Genomic DNA, 14,967 nt, shown 5'->3' with positions numbered 1-14,967 from the left:
GAAATTTTTTTTAGAAAGACAGCACAACCATCATTAACAGAACCAAGACATAAAACATGTTGCAAATAAATTTGATTTGAGTAATCTCTACTTACATCTGCTTGAAGGATAAGACCATCAAATTTCTGCAAGTGTGTGAGCAGCTGTAGGACCATGAAAGATGTGAAAGCAAGCAGGAATACTACATTTGAAATAAGCATTAGGAACATGACTATGGATGTGCTTTTAAAATCATAAGACATTAAAAACAATCATAGAACTGACATTTTTTAACACAGACTACAAATGTAACGTTAATACTTGTGAAGCGATTACATTAGAACTGGATCTTCATCAGATTGTTCAGCCTGAAAAAAAATAAAATAATTAGCAGCTCATGTGAATATGTGTCCTAGTTGCTATTTAAGTTAATTTAGATTGTTGGATTAAAGGAAGGTGTGAATAAACATCTTAAGCAGCACTGAGTGACTGTGATTGATTTATGTACCGATATAAAGTTGGTTTGTCATTTGAAATATTGTTGGAGATTCAGCCTCATAAATCTTCAATATTTCATTAATGATTCAATACAATAACAAGAAACATACTGTTTTCATTGTTTTAAAATGTAGAAGAGAACACATAATGTGTTTTTTTTTTTTGTTTTAATCTGCCTTAAGGTATTGTAACTGATAGACCTTATAATGTAAAAGTGCAGGACGAGGACTGTCTGCAAAGTTCAAAACCAAGAGCAAAAAGCACAATTATTGAATCTAAATGCTTCACTTGTGAAATGTATTAAAAATAAATATCAGATCTTAGGGGTGTGTCTTATTACTGGTTTTTAACAGAACATTTAACATGTTTTTTTTTTTTTTTTGGTTTTATTCACAGATTTATAGCACAACAAAAGTTATTTAAATTGAATGATATTTACAGCCATCTTTTACTATCATTGGTTTTATTTACTGAACTATAAGACAACACATGATATTAAAATGTAAATGAATACAGTTAATTTCCTATGAATGTACTTTGCTGTCTCAATTTCTAAGGGTGCGTTTTGATACTTGTTCCTAAAATACTATTTAAATGTTGATATTATTCACATAAGACAAATAATATTAATAATAATAATAATAAAAAAATAAAATAAACAAATAAACAAAATAAATAAATTACAGAAATGTAAAAATTGAGAAAAAGCTTAAGATGTGCAGTAACTGCCCCCTAGAGCAGGGATTCCCAAAGTGTGGTGCTGCCACCAGGGGGTGCGCGAGAGGAAAAAATTTAATGGCGGTCTGTTTTTTAAGTGGAATTGTCCATACAACAATAAACAGGAACAGTAAACATTTCCTTTGTAATCGCTTTTATTTTACATAAAAAAACAAATGTATTAGTTTTCGATGGAAAAGATGCTGTCTTCTACGTTCTTCTTTTATGTGCTACTGCAGGCTAGGCTGTATGCGTGCCAACTTGTTTAATTTATTCCATAATATATTTTATAAATATGCTTAACTGGCTGAAATCAGGGAAACTGTCAAGTGGGACCTCTTATGATAAAGTTGTTAGTCAGGAGGAGAGTGGCCAGAGAACGAAGAGAATAGAGAAAGTAAATGAGCGAAGAAAAAATCTTGAGGAAATCTCTCTCTCGCTGGATCTAGCTGGATCAACCTAAAATATGTTTAACACAATTTGAGCATCATAGAAAACATTAATATGACAGTTCACCTCAGATTACGTAGCTGATTTGAAATATATAAAATTTTAGTGTGTCAAATCTGCAAGCATTATTCCGTGCGTGCACTTGTATTAACTCAGAGTCTGCGCGCTCTGCTTCTAAAGGCAGAGAGAGAGAAGGAAGATCGCTTTTTTTGGCTCACACTTTTCTTTTCCTAATTTTACATGATGCAAAAAAACACAAGCAGTGTCTGATCACGGTCGGGTGTTCTCAGAGTCTTATGACTCCGATCGCACAAGTATTACACAAAAGGTTAAACAGACCCGGGACCCGAGGTAATAGATTCGGACTCGACCCGGACCCGGCTGATAATTTAAAATATAGACCCGGGTCCAGCTTTCAAATAATAGACGGTTCCAGGTCGGGTCCGGGTAGGCATTTCTCAGATCTACATGGGTCCAGATCCAGCTTTTGAAATATAAGACGGGTCTAGGTCGGTGTACATTTACATTTATTCATTTAGCTGACGCTTTTATCCTAAGCGACTTACAATTGCTATATATGTCAGAGGTCGCACGCCTCTGGAGCAACTAGGGGTTAAGTGTCTTGCTCAGGGACACATTGGTGTCTCACAGTGGATTCGAACCCGGGTCTCTCACATCAAAGGCATGTGTCTTATCCACTGCGCCAACCCCACCCAGGGTGTAGTACATTATGGGTCTCTTTCGGGTTCGGGCACAAATTTTAGGACCCGTGAAGACCTCTAGCATAGCATATCCCTAATTAAAACAAATAAACTGTGATTAAAAGCGTTCAGTTCTACATTCTGTTTTTCAGATAAGGCATTTTGTATACAATCATACTTAGCCACTAAGAATTTATTTCATTTTATGCATCAATATTCAGCGTCAAATGTTGAAACAACTTTATATCGGTGATTTATGTTTGGTTAAACAAGCTAACTTACATATAATTGAACAAGCCACATGAGGTGAGAATTGTTCACTGTCGATTTAAATTAATAAAAGTTTAATGTTCTTAAAGTCAAACCTTTTGTGGAAATGATGTAGAAATGCGAAAAAAAGACTATCTTACCATAACAATACTCAGTTGAACAATAATCCATCTTCTCATGCTCCAAAGTCCATTAATCTTCCTCTCAGGCACAGGTTAGATGATTCAGATGACAAATGATCTTGCTTATGCAGCATCGTCTATAGTTTGAAACTGAACCGAAGCACACAACGCTTAAAAACTACTCACAGCTTCACAAACCACTGGTTTATCTTAATAACACAAAAAGTTATTTTGTTCAATTAAATCCCACTGATGAATCAGGTTTGCCTGTAATACACTATTCACATCACGTCATATTTCAATCTGTCCCACAATACAATGTGTTTACAGTATTATAATTTATTATGTATTTAGTGGGCTGAATACGGGAATATGCTGTATATTTATATACATTCCGTAAAATATGCACAATGTTACTGTTTATAAAAATACAGTATAAGACTGTTATAAAATCCCTGTAAGCTAAGATTAAATTATTACAGTGTGTGACACTGTCACACAAAAGACGTTTTACCGCTCTGTTTATTACAATGATTAAATGTATCACAGAGTGTTCCTAGTCCATTTTATTCCTCTTAACATTTTAAGTGTGTTTATTTCTTTAAGAACTGTATGGTTGAAAGCAAGAAGTACAACTGGGTAAGAGAGCAGCATGACAAACAGACAGGGTGACAGTCACCAAACTGGATTGAGGAGTTAGAACTTTTAGAGCTCAACTTTCTAGGCACCAGCTATGAATTTTGGATTACACTTTCTGTGAATTGTATATACACTGATGGACACTCACATTGGACTTATCATCACACTGGGATTCTTGGACTGTTTTAGGGTATAGACAAACTAACTGAAAATTTGTTATTATTTATTTATTTTTTGTTGACAGACTGACTTTACCTGGTTTCATCATGTTGTTTTAAAGTTTTTTATGTAAACATTGTAATTACACTAATTTTTCTCATTCTTTTAACCACTAGTTATGTCTCACAGTTAAATCTGACCCCATTTTCATCTTGTAACTTGGCTGATGAGGCCGAGCGTTACACGTGTACTCCAGTTTTACTCTAAGTGTAACAATATTCACTATACCATTCAAAAGCTTGGAGTCAGCATACAGGTGCATCTCAAAAAAATTGAATATCATGGAAAAGTTCTTTATTTTTTGTAATTTAATTTAAAAAAGCTAACTTTCTTATATTCTAGGTTCACTGCACACAAACTGAAATATTTCAAGAGTTTTTATTATTATTATTATTATTATTATTATTATTATTATTATTATTATTATTATTATTATTATTATTATTATTTTAATATGACGGGGACACTATACTGACAAAAAGCACTGTCTTTTAGATAACACGTTAAACTGAGGTCCCGACTCTCTCTCTCATTAAAAATCCCAAGATGTCCTTCAAAAAAAGAGTAGGGGTGTAACCCCGGCATTGTGGCCAAATTCGCCCATTGGCTTCTGACCATCATGGACTCCTAACCATCCCCATACACTGATTGGCTTCATCACTCTGTCAACTCTCCTCCAACAATAAGCTGGTGTGTGGTGGGTGTTCTGGCACAATATGGCTGCCGTCGCATCATCCAAGCGGATGCTGCACACTGGTGGTGGTTGGGGAGATCCCCCCTTCTATCTAAAGTGCTTTGAGTGCCCAAAAAAGTTCTATATAAATGTAAGGAATTATTATTATTATTATCATAACTTAATTGTATCCCTTAAAAGGAACCTTTTAAATAAATAAATAATAAACCAGATGATGCATCTTGTGTTACATGCATCCCTTCAATGAAAGGAGGAAAACCATTTCAATACAGTGTGTGAGAAGAACACTAGACAAGTATGGCCTTCATGTTGAGACATCTCAAGCAGTGGCAATGTGAAAACCAAAGATTATCAGTGATCTGGAAGCTTTTTCAGGCGATGAATGGGCCAAGACTGTAGTAGAGAGGTGACAGAAGCTTCTAAGCACTTACAGACAGAGTTTATTGGCGATTTTAGGGGGTTGAATAATTTTGAACATGAATTTTTAGAGCCAATTTGAATTTTATCATTATTCATCAATGTTCCATTCTCAGAATCCCTCAAAAGGGTATTTACAAACTTTCTCTAATGCTTTACTGATGCCTTTGTTGAATTGATTTCATAAAATGTTGTTCTCCACAACAAAATGTCTTGCAGGTCAAGGGGTTGAATAATTTTGATTGCAACTGAAACTCATCAGTCCACTTAATATAAATTGTAACATCTGGACACCAACCAAAATGTATATATAAAGCCTAACTTACTGGGCACTGCTGTGTAACATCAGAGTAATTACATGGCAAATAGAATAAAGTGTAACACCTTTTTTTACTAAAAAGTGCTGTTATTCCTGTTACATATTTGTATTTTCATTGGCAAAAAGTTTTGTTACCAAATGTCTTGTTAGACATTTGTACTTGTACATATAATTCAGTGGGTTGTTACATATGTGTAGTTACACAAACATTAGAGCTGTAGATACTATGTACTAATGTGTACTTACACTGTGGTTACATACTATATACACATCTAGTTACTCTGTAAGTACACAGGTATTAGGGACACAATATAAAAGTGGGACCACACTTTTTGTAAATGATATGATCACTGATCATAAATTATTGTAGATGTGCTCTGTTTGATAGAAACCTGGCTAAAACCTGATGATTACAGTATTTTAAATGAGTCTACCCCCCAAGATCACTGTTATAAATATGAGCCGTGTCTAAAAGTGTTGCTTCAATTTATGACAATGTTTTCTGTATTTATCAGAAGGCAGGCATCAAGTATAACTTGTTTCAAGTAATGATTCTTCATATAACATTATCCAGAGAAACAAGTGTTAATAATAAATCCCCTGTGATGTTTTTACTGGCTACTGTATACAGGCCACCAGGGCAGGGCACCATACAGGCTTTATTAAGCTGATTTTATATATTTGCTGATTTTATCTTCAAGTTAGTGCTGGCTGCAGATAAAGTTTTAATTGTTGGAGATATTCATATCCGAATTGATTATTATAAAGATGCACTGGGAACAGCATTTATAGATATTCTGAACAACACACCCCAGGGTCTACTCATTGTCGAAATCATACTCTAGAATTAAAACTGTCACATGGAAATTATGTTGATGGTGTTGAAATTATGCAGCCAAATGATGATATTTCGGATCATCATTTAGTAAATTCTACTTCTTGTTACAAGTATGGTAGATTCATCACTTCTACCACAAAAGACTGCTTTGTAATTAATCTTCCTGATGTTTCACAATGCCTTAAAATATCCAAAACCTCAGAACAACTTGATGATGTAACAGAAACTATGGACTCTCTCTTTTCTAGCATTTTAAATACAGTTGCTCCTTTACTTTTGGAATATTAAGGAAAACATTCTGACACTGTGGTATAATGAGCACACTCACCTATCCTACAGAAAAGCATTAAAAACTGCTAGATCTGACTACTTTTTTGTGTCTTTTAGAAGAAAACAAACATAACCCCAGGTATTTATTCAATACAGTGGCTAAATTAATGAAAAATAAAGCATCAACAAGTGTTGACATTTCCCAAAAAGCAAGCAGTAATGACTTTAGGAACTACTTCTAAGATTGATACTATTCAAGGCTCTAGACAAACCTTTTGCACTGGTTGCACTGGTGTGCCTAACTTTTTTTCTTAGGTGCACACAAATTTTCGACCACATCACATTTAACACCGCAGTTTTACAAGTTCCCTCTTTTTTTTTTTTAATCACTGTCAATATATGCAGTATTGACTTGTAGCCTAAATGATTAACTAACATTCTGGTCAACATAATGTTCTTTATTTGAAGCACAATTGTACAAGAAAGGTAACTTACTGAAAAAGTGCTGGTGCTTAAATTGCTTCACTGAGCTCAAATGTAAACTTAAAAGCTCTCAAGATAAATGAAAATCTAAATTAAGTGTTTTAACCTGTTAGCCAGCACCCACATTATGTGACTCACAGCTGAAAGTGCTCAAACTTATAATTGTAACAGTTTCCTACTTCAGTGTGTTACAAACATATTTTTGGTGTCTTTGGAAAGAAGACACTTTTGGCTTTACTTTTTATCAACCAGATTTGATAATGCTCAAAAATATTAAAAGTTATAGACACTGAAGTGCCTTGAATTTTTTTTTTACCACACTTAAATATTCTTTTATTTGATATAAAAATAAATGAAATGAGTCCTGTAGCAATCTAGAAAAGTAATGGGTTGAAAGCCACGTTTCATTAGTTTATATTTCAAATCTGAATAAGATGTCATGAAACATGAGACTCCTGAAAATATTTTTCTGAGACTATGTCTAGACCCCCACCCCCCAAATTTAAGAAAATATATTTCCCATTAGTATTGAAGGCTTAGTTCAGTTTTGTATGTAGTAGCAAAGTGATTATATTTTGTTTCCCTTTTTATTTAAGTTAATTTAGAAAAAAATTGTCAAATATACGTTTTAGTTTTTTATTTGTATTTAGTTATTTTTATTGTTTTAAGTAACGACCAAGCTGCTAGTGGCAGACAGTGAGAAATGTTTGATCAATTTAGTTTCTTAAATCATCACGAATTGCCTAAAATAAAATCTATAGATAAAAAACTGTTCAACCATATAACAATGTTTAAACGTTAAACCCAGAAAACAGTGCGCTATATCCAGTGTGCGGAGATGCTTCAGGACATGGAGTCATCGTGATCACTTTGAGATTCAAATTTTTTCAGTGGATACAGCACCATTTTTGCTCATAAAGGTAAGAGTAATACATCATTTGTAACTGCAAAGTGTCTACTTTTATTCGTGTGCAATCACAATATCAATGTTGTGCTTTTATAAAATAACAAACATGATGTGCTTTCTGCCGTGTCGTCTTTAACAGGAGTACAAAAATAAACCAAAACTCAGCAATGCCTTACAGACATGATAAATATATCTATAGAAAGCATTAAATGACTACTAACTGAAATAAAACCAAATGAAAACTCTTTCATTATAATCATAATCCGTTAGGGTGCACTTCTCTTTAAAGGTGTGTCTAATGAGGAGATGGCGAGTCAGGTTTGGCAACTTCATCCCTGCGACACCTCAAAAAACACTAGTTTATTAGTAAATCATTCAAATATCTCCTTACTATTTGCTGCTGGCTGGACACTAAACACTGTCAAGTCACTCTTGACAGTCACGGTAGCACAATGTCGTGTTGTTTATTTATTCATGCAATTTATTTTTTCATCACTAATTAATGGTTTGTTGTATCTCTCTATTAGTGCTATTGGATCTTAGCGCTGTGTTAGACACTATTGACCACAACATTCTTTTGCATAGACAAGATAACTATGTTGGTATTAATGGAAGTGCATTAGCATGGTTTAAATCGTACTTATATGACCGCCATCAATTCTTAGCAGGGAATGAACAAGTATCATATTGATCACAAGTGCAGTATGGAGTTGGTACTCTTCACGCTTAAAATTTTACCCTTGGGAGATATCAGCAGGAAACCCGTTGTTAGCTTACACTGTAATGCTGATGATACTCAGCTCTATATTTCTTTGTGGCCCGGCGAGACATACCAATTTGAAAAACAAATGGAATGCATAGTCTATATAAAAAACTGGATGATGAGTAATTTCTTATTACTAAATTCTGAAAAAAAAAAAAAAAAAAACAGAGGTGTTAATTATACAACCTAAAAACTCAACATGCAATAACCTAGAACACTTTCTAAGACGTGGTGGCTGCTCTGTCAATACTTTGTCATCAGTAAGAAACCTAGGTGTGCTATTTGATAGCTATTTTTCCTTAGAAAGCCACATTTATAGCATTTGTGAAACTGCATATTTCCATCTCAAAAATATCTCCAAATGATGATCTATGCTCTCAATCTCAAATGCAGAAATGTTAATTCATGCATTGATGACCTTTAGGTAAGATTATTGTAATGTTTTATTGGGTCGTTGTCCTGCACGCTTAATAAACAAACTTCAGCTAGTCCAAAAAGCAGCAGCTAGAGTTCTTACTAGAACCAGGAAGTATGACCATATTAGCCTGGTTCTGTCAACACTGCACTGGCTACCTATTAAACATTGTATAGATTTTAAAATCTTGCTTATTACTTATAAAGCCCTGAACAAGCTCTTGTTACATTATAGTCTTCTACATATTGTACTCCACCGATGGAGTTTTGGTTCCTTGCCGCTGTCGCCTCTGGCTTGCTTAGTTGGGGACACTTCATTTTCAGTGATGTCACTGACTTGATTGCAAACAATTGAACGGATACTATTTAAACTGAACTGAGACGAATGATGACATCACTGAATTCAGTGATGAACTGCCTTTAACTGTCATTTTGCATTATTGACACACTTTTTTCCTAATTAATGTTGTTCAGTTGCTTTGACACAATCTGTTTTGTTTAAAGCGCTATATAAATAAAGGTGACTTGACTTGACTTGACTATTTTGCTCACTGTAGAGGGTGTTCCATTTCCCATTGTTTTTCATGCAAATTACCATCTGTCCCCAAAAATTGTAAACTCTCCATGTCTAGGACTTGATCAATGCAAATTCTAATTGTTATTTTCCATCTCCATTTGGGGGATGTTTGTTTTGGTCTGAGTAGTTAAGAAATGTTGAAAGAAGATCAGGTCACTTCTGTAAGCCAGGTGAGCCTGTAGAGTGGAGTATACTATGTGTTTTACTTAAGTCAGATATGCATCCTTACTCTTATGGCGTGGTACGACTCGGCACGGCATGGCTCAGTATGGTACGGCACAGTTTGCATTTCCACTTAAGGGTAGTATCACTTTAGAGTGGGCGGGACTATTCACGTCATTAAAGTTGAGCCACCTCTACTGTACTCTACTTCTAAAAATCTTTCTCTTTCTCATTCCTCATCACCAAATCAAGCTCTCGCTGGATCCACTCCTCTGCTATTAACGAGAGCAATGTCTGTACTTCTACACCTGACAAAAAAAATTTGGGTGTTAAAAAAGGTGCACTTGCCCCAAACAACCCCAAACACAAAAAGTGAACCTTACCAAGCCGTACCGTGCCATACCATGCAGAGATTAGATTTATCTTTGAGAATTTCATGTTTTGTATTGATGTAATTTGTATAATACATATTTACCTGACTTATAATAAATTGTTGCATTTGATTTTATCCTGACTTACTCAAGAAGATAAAGTGAAGGCATATATTTCCGCAGATCTCCCCTCAGCGTTAAGTACATACTAGATCTCAGGTTAGATGGAGCATGGCAGCACATCAGGTGAAATAATATATTTCTGACTAATTGCTAAGTTGTTGTGCAGTTGCATTAAGGGGGCTAGACAAAATACTATTGGAGGACTAGTAAGCATGTTTCTGGCATTGGTTATAATCTCTGACTAATGATCAGAATGGAGAGTTTGTGATCGTGAGAACCTCTGAGCGACATAGATTCCAAATGAACGAGTAAAATATAAAGTAAAGAGTTAATTAGAATAATGGAATGTCAGAAAAAGAATAATTAGAAATTGACAAACAACCAATTTGCATTTCATTCCAAATTTGAGGTCATAGGGTTAAGGTTAGGTCAGATTAGAGTTTAATTTAAATGAAATAACAATGGCAACCAAAAAGACCGAATGCACAGTAAACCTTCTATATTAAAATGTAGTTCTCAAATTATGTGAGGAAAAAAAAGGCTATTTATTTATATTTTTTTCTGGAATATTTTCCAGGATCGATAAAAAAATAAATAAAAAATAAATAAATAAAATAAAATAAATAAATAAATAATAATAATAATAACATGCTTGTGATAAATCATTAACAATTATTAAGCAAGAATAAGCAAGTTCTTTATTATTGAAGTAGGTTCCTCCACACGAGACAAACTGTAAAGGGAAATACATATGTTTTACACTTTTAACCACTCTCGTTGTGGTCATCAGCTAATTGCCTTTGTTAGACAGCCCTATAAAAAAAAGGTGACTCGTAGAAAGAGTGCTGTTTACAGAGAAGTTCAGCAAACATATTTAAGTTGGATTGCCCTGCTTTCCAGTATGATGTAGCAATTCTGATATCACTCATCTCTTCTTCCATTGATTAATTATTTGCAATTAAAATTAAATTAATTATTCCCCTTATTTTATTAGAACAATAATATATTCCAAGAGGCAAATATTCACGAAAACCTAGTCATGTACACAAAAATCTTCACATGAGAAAGCAGTTATCACTTTAACAATAAAACAAAAAAGTTAAACTTATACTATTCCTCAAAAGAAATGTTCAGTACTGAAAAAATGCAAATTCTCTCATAATTTACTGAACCTTGCCTACTAGCCTATGCCTTTAAAGATTGTGCTAAATGATTGTACAGAAACATACTTTCATAAATAAACCAAACCTGAGGATTGTTCACTGAGGATAAAAATATGACAACAAGCCACGGTCTCCCCTATATACAATTAGTGTAGTAAAATTAACTCTCCTTTGCATGCACATTTGGTGCAGTTCTAATCACTCACTGTAGTCGCTGTTCTCATCCTTGATGCCATCGATGGTTCCATCTGGCTGCATCTGCAGGTAAAAACCCTGCTGGCTGAACAGTCGTGTCACAATGCCTTTCAGCTGCGGCTCTGGAAAAGAAACACACAGCCCCGGCCCAACACACATTTTTAACAGAATTCACACCAACAATATTTTTTTCATCTTTTTCAGCATGTAAACTAAAGCATGTTAAGAAGAATTCAACTATTTTAATAAGTTCTTGACTTCTGATACAGTAATGGCGGTAAATGTACTTGTGAATAGCTGTGTTAACAAAGCTCTGCTTATTTGCTTCTGCAACCTCATTTATTACTTTCACTATGGACACCTGGAGTTTAGAAGACCAGCTGTAGCCATAACAGGTGTTTTCTGATGGAGTGGTGACCTGCACAAGCAGGTATAATACATTTTTAAAGAAATGCCTGAGAGGTGAGGAGTGAAGATGGCCACATGGATGACCTGGCATGCAGCAAAGTTCCACAGCTTTCAATACCAGAGCTCATATGAGTTGTGAATGTCCATGATAGTCGCAATCAGCTATACATCAAGGACCCCATCTATCCACTGCAGACCCCATTTTGAGACTTCTGGGGCGAATGCTGGTGCTGTTAGCATCTATTTCTCTGAGGAGGATTTTAGTTTACTTGTGTTTTTATTCACCTGCTTGGACTACTGGACTGCTTGGACTATTGGACTGCTTGGACTATTTTATACAAACGTTGTATGTTTAGATTCTGTCTACCGCTATTTGCTATCTGTAGTTTGTTCCTGGCATCATTGGATCTGGAAATCTGTTTTGGTTATCAGACTTCTCCTTTAACCTTCTGCTCAGCTACAGGTATGATGACTGTCAAACTGCCTTTCTAGGTTGCAGTTGTGTGGATTATTCTCTGCTTAATTTTTTATCCGGTGTTTTCCCTCTATCAATACTCTGCAGTGGAACTGTTGCAACTATACATTCATTATGGTGAGCCTCTGCCTGCTTTATGCTTACATCAGGATATTGCTTTTATACCGTGCCGTAAATATGTTCATCATAGATCTCATCATAGATCAAGTTTTATAACTGTCTCTGCAAGTGCAATTCCATCCTTTTGGTCTTCAAACCCTCATTCTCCAAGGAAACATACTTGGACTCTTAATTGATAATAAATATTACATAAGGAAAAATTTTGGACCCACTTTATATTAAGTGGCCTTAACTACTATGTACTTACATTTTAATTAATAATTTAGTACAATGCACTTATTCTGTACATACATGTTTTTACATTGTACTTATATTTAAAAAAAAAACTACATGTAATTACATCTGTATTTAATTTCTGTAATTACATTTATAATTAATTACACTGTTGACCCATACTTTACACCTTAACCCACCCTTAAACTTACCCATACCTCCAACCCTCTCCCTTAACCTTACCCCATCCCACCTCAATAGCAGCAAAAGTGTTTTACAATACAATATGAACACAATAAGTACATTGTACTTATTTTTTTATGTAAGTACATAGTAGTTAAGGCCACCTAATATAAAGTGGGACCAAAATTTTAAGTTACAACTCTTCCTGTAACAGAATGTGCATCATTTTAATCTGTCGCTTTGCAAATCAAAGGATCTGTTCCAACCATTCTTCTTGTGGTGTACAGGCCTCAAATATTCGTGTGGACAATGCAGAAAATTAATATTCCAATGAGTTTTTATTATGTTAGGATAGTTTGGAGTTACAGCAGTTTATCTAAATATACTCTACTTAGCTTTGTGAAGCATTCATGCTCTCTTTTTCCCTAAGAAAATCAAACTCATTTATCAGCCATTCGTTCTACCACTCTGATTGTACTAATTCTGATTGTAACATATCTAATTCTAGCCCAGATGTTATCTTCATTATCTTCTGTTTCTATTTTTTCTATTTTTAAGCTTCCAACAGTTGAGGAAATATTTGTACATAAATCTAAATCTGCCACGTGTCAACTGGACCCACTACAGACTCACTTGGTAAAAGATGGTTTACCTCCTCACATGTGAGTTTGTGAAATAAATGTACATGCATTTTTCTACTCATACTGTATAGGAATGTATGTTACAACTCTTCCTGTAACAGAATGTGCATCATTTTAATCTGTCGCTTTGCAAATCAAAGGATCTGTTCCAACCATTCTTCTTGTGGTGTACAGGCCTCAAATATTCGTGTGGACAATGCAGAAAATTAATATTCCAATGAGTTTTTATTATGTTAGGATAGTTTGGAGTTACAGCAGTTTATCTAAATATACTCTACTTAGCTTTGTGAAGCATTCATGCTCTCTGTTTCCCTAAGAAAATCAAACTCATTTATCAGCCATTCGTTCTACCACTCTGATTGTACTAATTCTGATTGTAACATATCTAATTCTAGCCCAGATGTTATCTTCATTATCTTCTGTTTCTATTTTTTCTATTTTTAAGCTTCCAACAGTTGAGGAAATATTTGTACATAAATCTAAATCTGCCACGTGTCAACTGGACCCACTACAGACTCACTTGGTAAAAGATGGTTTACCTCCTCACATGTGAGTTTGTGAAATAAATGTACATGCATTTTTCTACTCATACTGTATAGGAATGTATGCACTCACATGTGTATTTAAGCCTGTGTGCACCTGGATATATGCATGAGATAATGCATGTCATATGTTCATCAAAACTGCATATTTTCTCCTTACAAATATTATTCAGTTGAACCGTACAAGTTCCATATGTCCCCATTCCAGAAACAGAAACAGTTAAAATCAGATGTGTAGGTAATTGTGAATGGTAACCACGACTACTTAAATCACCACAACTGACAGAAGAAACACAACACATCAGCAGCACAGACCAAAAAGAAGCCTCGGTGCACAGAAACAAGACGGAGGGGACAGAGCACACATAATAATGGGTACAGAAACATAATAAATGTAGAGAGACCAAAAAGGTATCAGAGGGGAGGAAAGAAGGAAAAAATAAAAAAGGAAGGAAGAGACAAAGAGGAAAACCGTACAAAATACTATACATAAAAACAATACAAATAGGGAGAGATAGAACAATAGTCGGAGGCATACTACAAGGACAAGACAGACATTGGCGACTGCCGTTAGACAGGAGCTAGTCCCCATGAGCACAAAATGGGGTGGGTAATTGGAAGACACAGCTTAAGGATGGAGGCTGAGTTACTGACCTAGCCTGATGCCCTTACGGGACACCTGTGGAGGTTTCGAGGGCGCATCTTACGGGGGAGAAGGAAAAACATTTTTACAGACAAATCCTTCAGAAACAGGCATCAAATAACTGATCATATGTTGGTAAGGGGGGATGTGCTTATTCTACATGATGAGAAAGTGTTTTGAAGGAGGAAGAGAGGACAACTGTGTAATTATATATATATATATATATATATATATATATATATATATATATATATATATATATATATTTCATACACTTCGTGCCACTTTATGAGAGTCAAAAAAGGACAAAAGCATGATTCAGTTGGCAGTGAGACCACGTCCATCAATAAAACTAAGTATACAACCCCTCCCTATACTGCAGTAAAATTCTCTGTTGGAAAATCCATCCTAAACTGGTAGCTGTGGTTTCTAGCTGGGTATTAAGCTGCTC

At 34.8% G+C, this 14,967-nt stretch overlaps 1 protein-coding gene across 2 annotated transcripts in view; it reads right to left on the bottom strand.

Moving 5' to 3' along the window:
* Positions 1 to 14,967, bottom strand: part of fgf12a (fibroblast growth factor 12a) — a 122,847-nt gene that overhangs the window by 100,203 nt on the left and 7,677 nt on the right. Inside the window, exons 2-3 of one of the 2 annotated variants that reach the window (XM_026281940.1) lie at positions 14,528 to 14,575; positions 11,303 to 11,413 (exon numbers count right to left, since the gene is read on the bottom strand). In XM_026281940.1, the coding sequence (XP_026137725.1) occupies positions 11,303 to 11,413; positions 14,528 to 14,575 (159 nt within the window). The remainder of the gene's footprint in view (positions 1 to 11,302; positions 11,414 to 14,527; positions 14,576 to 14,967) is intronic. The other variant, XM_026281948.1, reaches the window with a different exon arrangement.

The sequence above is a fragment of the Carassius auratus genome, chromosome 2 (genome assembly GCF_003368295.1).
Source record: "Carassius auratus strain Wakin chromosome 2, ASM336829v1, whole genome shotgun sequence".
NCBI classification, from domain to species: Eukaryota; Metazoa; Chordata; class Actinopteri; order Cypriniformes; family Cyprinidae; genus Carassius; species Carassius auratus.
The sequence above is the reverse complement of the archived record's forward strand: the minus strand, read 5'-3'. Positions and strand labels throughout refer to the sequence as shown.